A 14,364-nucleotide genomic window follows, 5' to 3' on the forward strand; every position below is an offset into this window, starting at 1 on the left:
AAGGGGGGGTGAGTGTAACCGATGTGAAATGGCTAGCTAGTTAGCGGTGGTGAGCGCTAATAGCGTTTCAATCGGTGACGTCACTCGCTTTGAGACCTTGAAGTAGTGGTTCCCCTTGCTCTGCAAGAGCCGCGGCTTTTGTGGAGCGATGGGTAACGATGCTTCGTGGGTGACTTGTTGTGTGCAGAGGTTCCCAGGTTCGTGCCCGAGGGGACGGACTAAAGTTATACTGTTACACATACACACAGACTCCTCTTAAAGCCATGTACCTTTTCTCCTCCCCGCTCAGACCACGATCCAGCCATCATCATCATGTGACGCACGCTACTGCCTCTACAGATAAGGTAAGATTATCTACCCTTACAAAAAAGTCCTAAAGACCTACACAGTTACTAAACAAAGGCAACAATTCCTGCAGGAATCCTGTATGATTGATTAAATTCTGCATGGAATATTTGATAGGACACCTGCTTAATTGGCCTTATCCTGCAGGAATTTAAAAGATCCTGCACATCCTGGCCAAAAAAATGACATGATATTCCTACATTCCCCCCCCCCCCCCCCTCACCTGGTTGTCTAGGTCTTAATTGAAAGGAAAAACTAGAAACCTGCAGACACTCAGCCCTCTGTGGAATGAGTTTGACACCCCTGCTGAAAGGAATCTACTTCTGAAGGTCCTGCAGGTTTCTTGTAGTTCTATATTTTTGGGGGTGCTATTTTGTGCAAATTGAGATGTCTAACAGTGTTTTGAGTAATGTTGTAGTTGGAAACAGTAGTTGGTACCAGAAGACTGCAGCAGAGGACCCATTTCCCCAGACTGCAGCAGAGGAGAGGACTGAGAAGGCGTCAACCCTTCATCTCTGTAAGGCAAGGGGAGATTCTCAATTGGGAAAAGTCAGTCCTCAACTCCTCCGTCTTCTCCTCCATGACCCGGAAACGATAAGTGGTCGAGTGCTCGAGGCAAGTATCAATTTGTTAGTAGATGAACAGGGGAGCCTGTTCACCACCTCTATTAGCTGATGATCAAGAGTATCCTTATGACATCTAGCACGGAAGAAAAAAAAAATAAAAAAATCACCCACAGCTTTTTTCTCGAAGGAAAAAAGCATGCACATATTTCAAAACGATACATTACTTTAGCGTTTTAGCTACTTATTATTTTATCTATAAAATGTCTTGCACAACTAGCTAAATTTAGTTTTTTATCGCTTTGCAAATTTCATTTGGGATTCCACTCCTGTAAAAGTAATTTGCCTGGTGAGTGGGAATGGAGGAGTCTCATTTCATACAAGCACATGTTTCCTCGCCTCAGCTCCTCTACCTTTTTCAAAGCAGGAGAGAGGAGATATGAGTCGAGCAAAACCAATTGAGCTTCTCCCTAGGTTGCCTTGGTGAGGGGGCCTGATGTTGAAAGACCCGAAACACCGAATGACCCCAAGTTACATCCCTGTGTCCAAGAGCATTGTGAGATGTATCCAATCAATAGTACAGATAAGAGTAATGGTAGCAAACTAAATGTAATACAGCACGTGGAAAATGCAACACAGCAAAAAAGCCTATGCAATTATACAGAATGTGAATATGATATATTCTATGAATATGCTCTTTCATGGTAGCCTATGTTTGGTTTCCTGACAGGGCAACGGGGTGATTGAATGGCGGCACACCTGCAATTATGGTAAGCTACAGAACAGATGGCATTAAATAGCCTGTAACTTACTGTTCAACTGTTGTAGCTATGTTATTGCATTTTGATCAATACACAAGGTCAAATTCCATTTGACAAAGAAGTACAATTTTTGTAAGTGGCCATACTGTTACTTGCCAGCATCATCAGGCCAGCAATTGGTCCAGCGCATCACCTGCTTCATGAGGATGCTGCGTAGTCGTCAGGGAAGAAGGGGTGCACGCCACGCATGCTCGTGGGCTGTGTAATACGGAAGGAGGAAGCAAAGAGATTACATTAGCGTCAAGGCAGCAACATTACGATTTCCGTTTTTTCGATTGTGGCTTCAAAATAAAAGTGGTACAACGCTATGATCCGAAATCAATAATTTTGCAGCTTTGCATAGTGACTAATGTTAAAATTAGGTTACAAAATTATAACTACATTGGTGAAAAAACGAATTACTACTTTTCATAAGATAAATAATATAAAGGGGACGACATTGAGAAATGGTTGGAGCATTCAATAAATTAATGTAAAGAACATAATATTCTAACATAACCTACTGATCTAGCACTATAGTCTATGGTGTTATTTCCTGGGGGACTGGTCTACATTTCAAACAGCACTTTCTACTACACACATTCCATTGGTCCCAATGCAATACAGTGTAGTGTAGGCCTATACATTACATATTGGCTTATAAAGAAAAACTATTATGAGCTGATGCAAAAGTGTTGTTGGGAATACTCTGTAGGGTCTGTAGAATCTATATATGGTGTTATTTCATGGGGGACTGAGGTCTTGCATTGGGACCAATTGAATGGGTGGAGTAGAAAGTGTTGCTGGATATTTAGACCTCAGTCCCCCATGAAATAACACCATATATAGATTTTACAGACCCTAGTGAGTAATCCAAACTCTACTTTTACTTCGGGACCTAGAATATTTTGCTCTATGTAAGCCAATATGTATTTAGTGGAAATCAGTAGCTAATACAATAACAAAGCTGCACCCCCCATTGTTTAGGGGAAAAGCGGAGGTGTGGGCCTGGAGAAATTTAACCATTCTTAAATTCATAGACAGCTATGGATGCATGTATTTGGCTGTCAATGATATACAAATTATAGTGTTAACCATGTTTTAAAGCTACATGTACTTTGTTTATAAACATTTAGAGTAAAACAAGCTTATACGTTGGGGTTTGATGGGGTACAATCATTGAACTAAGCTCATGAGGCATTTATAAGTTATAGTCTTCAAGAATCAATGGGTACATATCATGCATTTTTAAATCCAAAAATGGTTGCAGCAACCGCTTATTGCTTCTTTTATTATACAGTATATTACATTGGGGGCATTTATTTTACCTTGAACGTGTTTTAAAACCCACATTTAATGCACATGTTATAAAATATGAGTCATTGTTAATGTTTAGACAATTATGTTTTCATATCCTGAATCAATACAGGGTTTGACACTTTTCTACTATTACGTGGTGACTTTTATTTTTTTTTAAATCCAAAATTCCGTGACCCGGAAGTACTAATTTAGTGTAGCTGGTAGAGATTATACGTCATTGAGGTGCATTTGTGCGATAGATTATTAAATCAACCATGCTATGCAGCCACATGCAAATCTTACAGATATAGCAAAACTATCTGTATTCAAACAATAGAGGTTTGAATATATTCAGACAAGCTTCGTTTGTCATTGGAAGGAGCAGCCTGGACATTGGAATTCAGTTGAAGGTAACACATTTCTGCTATCTTGACTAGCTAACTGCGGCTTCTTCGCCGGGACTCGCGCACACATGCATGCACCTTTCTTTTCAGCCAAAAACAGCGAGATTTGAGTCGTCTGTAGTTTTTGTATTATGGCAGTATTTGGTCCTAATTACTTGCCCGGACCATGATTTGCCCGTTCCATAAATAACATTGAGATTATGTTTGGACATTGGCATTTACAGCGTTGACGTTTGACAGCTCGAGCTGCCATCCTGCGTTCAAATATGGAAGCTAGCGAATGTAAGGAGGTAAAATTGGTTTTATATTGGATATTCGGTTTTCTCTGGTCAATGGCTACTAAGCCAAGCATGCCATGACTATGAAGATGGTATATTCTGAATCAATTTAGATTTTAAAAAAATTGCTGGGTGTCTTTCAATCTTCAGTAGCTGTTACGCAAAGCGTGCTATGACCAAAACAATTATATATTCACGAATCAGGGGAGAATATGTAAAATAAAATAAATCCACAGTTATTATTTAGAAAATGTGTTGGATTTTTTTGTTGTCACTTTCAATCTTCAATTCAATTCAAGACATGCCATGACTATGAAAATTATATATTCTAAATCACGGGAGGATGGACAAAAATTAACTTTATATTTATTTACATTGCTTAGTTTTTCTTGTTGTTTATGGTAACATTTACATAGTTATGGCATGATTTGTGTAAGAGCTATTGATGATTGAAAAATAGAAAATAATAGATTGACAAAATAAAAGCATATTTATTTTTTGTCCATCCTCCCTAGATTGTGAATATATAATTTTCATAGTCATGGTACGCTTTGTCTAAGAGCTATTGATGAGCGAGAACCAAATATCCCCCGAATATCCAATATATATATATTTTTTTATCTCTGTAGCTAATGTTAGCTAGCTGGCTAAATTCATAGCAAGGTGACAATTTACTAGCTACCTCATGATGTTACTCCAGATTACATCTAGTGAGTTATCAAGATACCCACATTAACATTTTAATAGTAATGTGTACAGCAGCTGTAGTTTGCTACATCATATACACCAGTGCAACAACTGTCAGTGTTTTTCAACAGTGAATTAGCTAGCTAGGCTAGTAGTCATATTACTCCATTACCTTTTTGGAAGGGATTTTTGTGGCATGATTGACAACATTACCTAGCTAGTGCATTGCATTAAACTTTAGACCTAGTTAGTCTTTTAAAGATGAGATGATGTGCCTATAGCCATGTTATAACTCCAAAGATAAGGCTTTTTACACATTTTTAATTATTTATAAAGGCATTATAAAGAATACAAATTGGTAAAAAGCCATATTTTTTGTCATCATGGCTAATGTGCCTAGTGAGATGCATAGGTCCTGCATTCCATGAAGACAATAGCATTTATAGTACAGTATCTTTTTGTTTGTATTGTTACGCGTTTTAATTTTTTATTCAGTTAAGAGAAAATTCTTATTTACAATAACTGCCTCCCCCGGTCAAACCTGGATGACGCTGGGCCAATTGTGCGCTGCCCTATGGGACTCCCAAACACGTCCGGGTGTGATTCAGCCTGGATTCGAACCAGGGACTGTAGTGACGCCTCTTGCACTGAGATGCAGTGCCTTAGACCGCTGCGCCACTCGGGAGTCCGAGTGTTGTCAGAACTCCTGTCACTTTCGGGTTGTTCCATTTGATTCCAACAAAGATTTTCTATTATATTGACAAGATAGTCAAGTAACCGCTCTAACAATGGAAATGAATGTCCTCAAAGATGGAAGGGAGGTGAGATCAGATGGGACTCTTCTAGCCAATGAAAGAGCAAAACTATTTTTATATGACAGTGGTTCCACACATTCCCATGACAAGGGAAAACTATTATTTGTATTTTATTCTGTTATATTCCATTCTAATGTTACTATAAAATATGTGTGCTCCAATCAACTGGGCTGCGGTCAAAAAGTGATTGAAATCAAATGGAACCACCCATCCTTTTGCACACCTTGGTTCTTCCATGAATTGAGAGCTGTAGAAAGATTTGTCATGCCAAGACATTACATGACTTGCCTAGTAGGACACGTGATACACAGTAGCATTAAAAGTAGTGCTCTGTAAAGGGTTTAGGATGCAATTTGGGATGCTGTCTATGGCATGTTTATGTTGATTTCATTTTGAAATCAGAAATACCCCCCCCCCCCCCCAAAAAAACAGGTTGTTATTCACCAGTACTGTCAAGTATGGGCATGACAGAGTATTAATTGCTTGTGTGATTTATTAACATTGTTTGCCAAGTAGCTTATTATAATAAAATGTATTTGAGATGTCACTAATGTTAGGCTGATAATATCGATGACCTCCTAGTTCTAAGACTCTTCTGCGGCTTTTGTACTGTGTACGCAATCTTTCCAGTTACACTCAGCCTAACTTGTGTTGAAATTGACTAGGCTTATTAGACATTCATATTGAATCTTCAACTCCAAGTGAAAATAGACCTTACTATCTCTGGTTTTTCTCTGTGGGACTTTGCTCCATCCATGCAATCTGTAACGCGTTGGAGGTAGCCTATCTCTGTATTTTTCATAGAGCTTCTAAGTTTGATAATACCCCCGTGGGCCATTTTTAGCCGGGATATGCAAAACATTCTATTTGAATAGGCCAAGATAAGGCTATAGTAAAGTTAGTTATTGTTTTATTTATGAGGTATTGTGTAATTCTATACATGTTGTGTGATCCATCATGTCTAATGGCTTATTCCAATGAATGTATAGCCTACTCTTAATTATAGGTTTCTGGAATTTTTTTCCCTCAGTTTAAAATTGAAATGTGTGAATGAGGACAATACTGTAGGCTGCTATATAGGTTAGATTTGTTGCATTGAAATGGCTACTTGGCCTATTTCTTCTATTTTGTCACTCTAGACAATACCATGTCTTTCTATCTTACAGAGAGTATAAATATAGTACACTATATTCAATTTTTTTTTTGTAGATTACATTACGCTTGTAGCCTAATAGTTTCAGTAGGTTGTCAAATGGTACTTTTGGAAATGCACACAAGGAAATGGACAGTGCATCTTCAGACTGATGATGGTTGTGGTGTTTGAGGTTATGTGGTTTCTCTCTGACTGTGTCATGTCTGTTTTGCAGAGTGACTGCCGCTGAACCTTGATGGGCGAATCAGGGTCGCGCCGCTCCACGCTCGTCTCCAGGCTGCCCATCTTCAGGCGGAGCATAAGTAAGAGGCAGGACTCGTTGCCCTCCTCCCCATCCTCGGCCGGCGTGGGCAATGGCGTTCACACCTCGTCCCCCTCCAGCACCAACTCCAGCAACAGCAGCACGGGCAAGCGCCGTAGCCTGTTCCGCACACCCTCCATCAGCTTCAGCAGCAAGAGGAACAGTGAGCCGCCACGCATCCAGACCCCTCCTCTGGACCCAGCCCAGGACACCAACAGCAGCCAGAACAACCCTCCGCTGGGCTTCCAAGATGGCGCTGTGCTTCCACGGGCCAAGACGCGCCACTCCTTTGGCTTTGGGGGCCACCGGCAGAAAAAGATCACCCGCTCGCAGACTGAAGACTTTGAGAAGGTGACCTCCACGGCCAATAGGAACGTGTTCATCAACTGCATCAGCTCAGGTACCAACGAGGGCGATGACTCGGGGTATCTGGATGACTTCAGCGGCGACAGCAAGTGCTCGTACAGGCAGAAGAAACCGCTGCTGCCCAAGTCCTTCTCTGCCCACCACCGCTTCTCCAAGAACACTGAGCAGTGCAAGCCCCCAGTGGTGAGTGTAGTGCCGCCGACGTCGGGGGGTACCCCGGGCTCGTGGCCAGGCGAGCTGCTGGGGGACAGCTCCCTGCAGTCGCCCATTTTGTCTGAGGACCGCACCACGGCCCTCACCCCCTCCGAGTTTAATATCCCCATCACAGAGGACTCTGTGTCTGAGGTGGACGTGCTGCTTGCCCCCAGCCTCGCCGCCACGCCAGACAACTTCAGCCATGTCGTCTCTACCTCCCAGGTGTTCTTCATGCCTGCCCAAGCTGCCACAGACAAGCCCCTACTGCCAGACACCAGCACCACAGAGTCTGAGACTGCAGTCCCTGTCACAGAACCAGCAACAGCTGCAACACCACCAATGCCACCGGAACAACCAACACAATCACAGGAAGAGAAGGAAGAAGGGGAAGAGAAGGAGGATGTTGTGATGGTGGAGGTCAGACCAGCGCAGACGGAGACTAGTGAGAGCGAGGCAGGCCCAGTGCGTAGTAAAGGCTACCATTCCAATCCAGAGCAGTCTGAGAGGAGGTCCAGGAACACAGTGCTCATCCAGGAACCAGGCAAGGGAGCGTGCTGCGGTAGACATGAACCCAGGTCATGTCACCTGAGGAAACCCCACACAGGTAAGAATTGAACAATTAATTGAATAACATGCGGAGTACTGATCGATCTCTATGCGATTGACTCATTGATAATACAGAGGAGGCGCATTGCTCTTGTGAAAAGCTAATTGTAAATTACTGACATGTACACTGAACAAAAATAGAGACGCAACATGTAAAGTGTTGGTTCCATATTTCAAGAGCTGAAATAAAAGATCCTAGAAATGTTTCATATGCACAAAAAACACAAATTTGTTCACGTCCCTCTTACTGTTTCTAATTTGCAAAGACAATCCATCCACCTGCCAGGTGTGGCATATCAAGAAGCTGATTAAACAGCGTGATCATTACACAGGTGCACTTTGTGCTGGGGACAATAAAAGGCCACTCTAAAATGTGGAGTTTTGTCTCACGATGCCACAGATGTTTTGAGGGAGTATGCAGTTGGCATGCTGACTGCAGGAATGTACACCAGAGCTGTTGCCAGAGAATTGATTGTTCATTTTTCTTCCATAAGCCGCCTCCAATGTCGTTTTAGAGAATTTGGCAGTGTCTAACCGGCATCACAACCACAGACCACGTATAACCACTCCAGCCCAGGCCCTCAACATCCGGCTTCTTTACCTGCGGGATTGTCTGAGACCAGCCACTCGGACAGCTGAGGAAACTGAGGAATATTTCTGATTTAATTAAGCCCTTTTGTAGGGGAAAAACTCATTCTGATTGGCTGGCCCTGACTCCAAAGTGGGTGGGCCTATGCCCTCCGAGGCCCACCCATGCCTGCGCACCTGCCCAGTCATGTGAAATCCATAGATTAGAGCCTAATGAATTTATTTCAATTGACTCATTTCCTTATATGAACTGTAACTCGGTAAAATCGTAAAAATTGTTGCATGTTGCGTTTTATATTTTTGTTCAGTATATTTTGGCCAAAGTGTTTGTACACAGTATTGCCTACCACCGTTTGAGACTGAATTTGTGTTTTCGGTCACCTACAAATAGACATTTTCTGTTCAAAGCGGTTGAAATTTACACTGCTTTCACATTCAGAAGGCAGAGGTATGGTCTACAATGTAGGCTATACGTTATGTACTCTTTGGTTGGATGATGTTGAAAGTACCAAAGTGAGATCGACAAGACTCATTAGGGGGTTGAGCAGCACTATTTTAGGCCCACGTGCCTGTTCTCAGTACAGTGGGAACTATTTCCTCTTAAAGGTATATTTATTAACCAATGGACAGCAGTTTCCTAAGACATTGTAGGCTGTAGTCACACCTGGATAACACCTCCTGTGTCTTTCTGAAACGGCCCACTAGACTCCACCGTTCACATACCAAACTTGAAACAGTATGGCACTGCTTGTAACATCCATATGTCTGAATAGTTTTCTGAAGACAACTGTTTGTGAACTGCATTGGCTAGTCTACTGGTTTTGGGCAGTGTTAGGCTAGCCATAATGATTAACACAGCACTGTTATTGTTCATTTCTGATGTAAGCCTATTTCTTGTCTGTCTGTTGCTTAGGTTACTTTGTATTGGTGATAACACGTAAGTAGTTATACTTGCACCTGAAAAGTGTGCTCCGTGATGATGTAGATCTATAACCCAAATTCAATCAATTAGTGAAAGTAGCCTTATTCCCTCACTATATTGGAAAAATGCCTTTACATTAGTGTAAAGGTAATCTAAAATAATTTCTTTCCATAAACTCACCGAAGCTGTTGTTGCAAAACACTGGATCGCTTCCAGCCCCAAGGCTTGTGATAGCCAATTGATTGTTTGCTTGTTTTTAAGTTTTTCCCCCACCGTGTAGTCTGCAATTGTTTGTCTGTGTCGCATTCGACAGTCTGCCTACTCGTCTGTTCGCCACTTCTTTGCCTAGCTCCCTGTCTCCACGTCAGCAAAAATATGATCACGTGTCTTGTGCTCTGCCCTCCACAGTGTCCATGTGCAGCAGCAGCGCCAGCCCCTACCACGAGGTGATGCGCATGGAGCGCCGGCTACGTTCCTCCTCGGAGGGTGCCGGGGGGCCACGGGGGCTCCACCTCAACCTCAAAGAGCCCCATTGCACTGCCGAGGGGAGCGTGCTGCTGAAACAGAGGACCAACTCGTCGTCCTCCAAGCTTGGCAGCCTTGTACGTGTTTACACTACACTACACTTCACTACAGCACAGTTACACTAGGATTACAGTAGAGGACAGTGCAGCAGGGGAGCTGGCAATGGTGCTAGCGGATCCTCACTGTAGACTAAATAGCTTAGTCCATGGCCGCATCCTTCTCTGGATTACACTCTCACACGGGGATAACAGACCGCCCTAAATTAAACAGACTAATCATCTCACTAACTGTGCTGCAGATCAGTGCAACAGGACAGCAACTTGTCACTCAAGGGATTGCGCCTGCCTCCTTCCTGTCTGGCCACTCCAATCCACATGCCTGCGTAAACACCCATGCTTTTGCAGCGAAAGTACTCATCGTGCAATGCAGTGGTTCCCAACCAAGTACTACAGGGCGCCACCGGGCAGAGCAAAATTCAGTTGGTGGTACAGTAAACAAAAAAGCTTGGGAACCACTGCTGTAGTGCACCACATTTTTCAGGCTTATACTAAGATCTATTTCATTTTCGAGGTGGCTCGACAACCCTCATCTTCCATACCCAGAAAGGAAAGCACATGTGAAATACGTGGGGCTAAGTCTGCGGTCGATAAAATCTAAGTGGCGGCAGACTCTGCAGTCTTGTTTTTTGCTCTGGTGGAGAATCGTGAAGTGTGGCTGTAGGAGTGTATTACCAATTTAGTCTCTTTTTGCCAGCTTCTTTTTAACTTTGTGGGAATAACAGAAGGCAATCCAGTGCGACGAGTAGAGCTTCAGTGAGACGCTAAAGTGTTCTCCATTGTCTGTTGAGTAGGTTTGTGCTTTCACGAGCAGTCAAGGGTGATGCAGAGGTGGACTAAAGTATGTTTTCTGGACAAGTACAAGGCAATACTGGGAAGATAATCCCTCCCTTCTCTGTGTCATAATTACAATACACTCAACAGCCAACAGGATATGCCTGCTCTGTCTTACACTTTGGGTACAAGATATACATATAATCATTCTAAACTGGCAAAAGTGCCTCAACTGTTTTAAGTGAAATTTTATTATGTTCGGTACATGTATTCACTTCATACGACATGCTTAGAGAACCGTGTGGATGTTGAAGGAACTAGTAAAAAGAACCATCATACTGTACATCCAGAGATTGTTAACCAACCCATTTTTCAAAATATGTGGGAATTGTAGTCTCCCCTGGCCTGTAGTAGACTGGTAAGGAAACATTTGAGTACTTATTTGAGTGACACACTTTGACACTAATCTTTTGTGTGAATGGGAGCAAACTAAGTCCATTATTATCTATATGAATAACCCCTCCTTAACTCTCATGAGGGGTGTATTATTCACTAGGATCCAAATGGGCCAAACTGGGAGGGACCTACTTGAATTTGTCCTGTAGGAAACACTTGTTTTATTACTGTGCAAAATGTTTTGCTATGGTGTGCGCTAATTAGGACTGACCATATTTAGTTGTCTGGTCGATTGTTTGGTCGATAGGCTGTTGGTTGACAATATATATATTTTTTAGTTGAGCAGTGTAAAATATATTTTAAATGATGGCACACGAGACACCTGTCAGATTCATGCCTGTCTGAGTAGACATTGCAAATGGCACACCAGTATCACCGGTAGTATATTTACCGTTAATTACCATAATTTCTAATCGACAATATTTATTTGGTTATGGTAATTTCCTGTTAATGCATTCAATATATTATTATTACTGTCTTGTCTTTGTAGGAGTGGACACGTAGTTTGCAGAGCGCACAACCTAGGCTACACTTATGATTAAAAAAAGTAGTGGTTTATTTCATTCTATTATCCAGTTGTCAATTTATTCATTGTCTTTTGTTTAGAGCGCCCCTGACAATCTTGAGTAAGGACGTGCACCAGATTACGCATAGAAGTAGGCCTAGGCTACCTGTCCTGTGTGCAAATGTAAGCTTATAAATGTGCCCATTTGGGGATCTGATACTATTTCTGATTGACTTAACTCACCATCACTGTGGAGCTTCTCAAAGTAATGTTTTCTTCGCCTCAAACAGCGAGTCAAGTCTGTTTTTACATCCATTGATAATGACAATAGTTCCTCAACAAAGTCTTTAGAGCTCTCTCCCTTTCCATAACCACTCAGCATGAAAGGGGGAAAAATGTCATGCTCTGATTTGGTGGAAACATCATAAAATAGGCCTACCTGATTACTTGTTATCCCTTGTGCAAATAGCTTACAGCTGTGTCTGTCCTGAGCTCACTGGCGTGGGAAACTAAGGGCCCGGAATATTTTATACAATGTCGCAAGTTTGCTAGCACGAGCATCTGGCCCGGACCAAGTTAATAGTTGACACAATGCCTCTCGGTCAACCAATACACCCCTGGAGTCTGGACCTCTACAACGGCACATTTTTCTCTATTGGTCCTCTTGAATTAACTCCACAGGCACAAAATGTATAATATCTACTGACCCAAAGTCTTTCTATGTGCAGAATAAGAGACACCTGCTTATTCTGAATGTTTTCCATATTACTGAGGTTGGCATTGATGAAATAGATCCTTGTTTTAACGAGCCACAGTTTTTAAATCTCTATTAGCATGAAGTTACTCACTCAAACATTATTGCTCTGTAAAAAAGGTCAGAGCTTGCACAGTGAAGGAGTTTTAATACACATCTATTACTGGGGGATGACATTTAACACGCTAATTTAGCTCCAAATTATGTATATAATAGATGTAATTTTACAACAGTGGGTGAGGACTGACTCCCTGTTCCAATAACTAGTACTTGAGAACACCTTAGTTGAGCATAAGGGCTATATTACCTCTTCATAAGTGGAGGCTAATCATTTCCTTCAAAGGTATTATACTTTATGCAGATGCTCTTACACTTGACTTGAGCTTGACATTTAGGGTCAGTTTCCCAGGCACAGATTAAACCTTCAATTGAGAATCTCGATTGAGAATGCTTCTTAGACCAATTATAGTCTTAAAGGGATACTGGCTATTAAGAACGTTATGACAGTGGACAACATGAGCTTTGTTTGGACATAATGACACTGCCTGGTTCTGATTCACATTGATGTACCCAACTTTAAAGGGATACTGTAGAGATTCTGGCAACCGTTTTTCTACTTACCCTAAGTCGGATGTACTCGTGGATACCATTTGTATGTCTCTGTGTGCAGTATGGTGACGACACCACTAAAAAGTAATTACAAGATGAGTAAAATAGGTTTCTTTGCCCATTAACATATTTTGTTGGATATGTGGTACACTACGGTGACATTTTGGCTAGTTAGTAGTACACATCCATCTTCCTGGAATTGTGTGATTTACCAGTGATAACTGCATCACATTTATCTCTCAATGTTATCCAAATGATATGAAATCCTTTTTATTTTTTTTATTTTTTTACCCTACCTTTAACCTTGTCCATAAGAATCGCTTAGATATTTTGTAGGTAATTCATATTTTCTAGCTTCTGCATTTCCTGTGCACCTTGGATATTTCCTTCAAATTTTTACCAACAGACCAACAATGGTAACCATTTTTCTGTGTACCGCCACAAGATGGCAGTGTATCCCTTTGAAACATGACAAAAGGAGAAGGGGTCGGTCATGTACATGATTCCTCAACCACTGCTTAGAAGTGGATGTCTTTGAAAATGTCATCAATGTTTACTGGGTCAATGGCTTCAAAATCTCAATGGATAAGATCATTGATTATGAGATTGGATTTTAATAACCTTTGCTTTGGTGACCCGTTATGGATCCAGTACAGCCATGAATGAACCCTTAAAATACATACAGTACCAGTCAAAGGTTTTTCTTTATTTTTACTGTTATCTACATTGTAGAATAATAGTGAAGACATCAAAACTATGAAATAACACATATGGAATCATGTAGTAACCAAAAAAGTGCTAAACAAATCTAAATATATTTGCGATTCTTCAAAGTAGCCACCCTTTGCCTTGATGACAGTTTTGTACATTCTTGGCATTATCTTAACCAGCTTCATGAGGAATGCTTTTCCAACAGTCTTGTTCCCATATATGCTGAGCACTTGTTGACTGGTTTTCCTTCACTCTGCGGTCCAACTCAACCCAAACCATCTAAATTGGGTTGATGTTGGTGATTGTGGAGGCCAGGTCATCTGACGCAGCACTCCATCACTCTCCTCCTTGGTCAAATAGCCCTTACACAGCCTGGGGGTGTAAGGGTCATTGTCCTGTTGAAAAACAAATGATAGTCCCAATAAGCGCAAACCAGGTGGGATGGCGTATCGCTGCAGAATGCTGTGGTAGGCATGCTGTGTAAGTGTGCCTTGAATTCTAAATAAATCACAGATAGAGCTTTGCTGGTGACACTATCACACCTCCACCTCCATGCATCACTGTGGGAACCACACATGCAGAGATAATCCGTTCACCTACTCTGCGTCTCATGAAGACACTGCGGTTGGAACCAAAAATCAGACCAAAGGAC

The 14,364-nt window shown here is 41.8% G+C and overlaps 1 protein-coding gene across 4 annotated transcripts in view; it reads left to right on the forward strand.

The window, feature by feature from the left end:
• The first annotated feature begins 211 nt into the window (after positions 1-211).
• Positions 212-14,364, forward strand: part of LOC129825956 (serine-rich coiled-coil domain-containing protein 1-like) — a 102,678-nt gene continuing 88,525 nt past the window's right edge. Inside the window, exons 1-3 of one of the 4 annotated variants that reach the window (XM_055886125.1) lie at positions 212-344; positions 6,559-7,810; positions 9,731-9,924. In XM_055886125.1, coding sequence (XP_055742100.1) covers positions 6,580-7,810; positions 9,731-9,924 — 1,425 coding nt within the window. In that variant the 5' untranslated portion in view covers positions 212-344; positions 6,559-6,579. Of the gene's footprint in view, positions 345-3,130; positions 3,418-6,558; positions 7,811-9,730; positions 9,925-14,364 lie in introns of those variants that run through there. The other 3 variants (XM_055886126.1, XM_055886124.1, XM_055886127.1) reach the window with 3 other exon arrangements.

Source organism: Salvelinus fontinalis, chromosome 28, assembly GCF_029448725.1.
Source record: "Salvelinus fontinalis isolate EN_2023a chromosome 28, ASM2944872v1, whole genome shotgun sequence".
NCBI lineage: Eukaryota > Metazoa > Chordata > Actinopteri > Salmoniformes > Salmonidae > Salvelinus > Salvelinus fontinalis.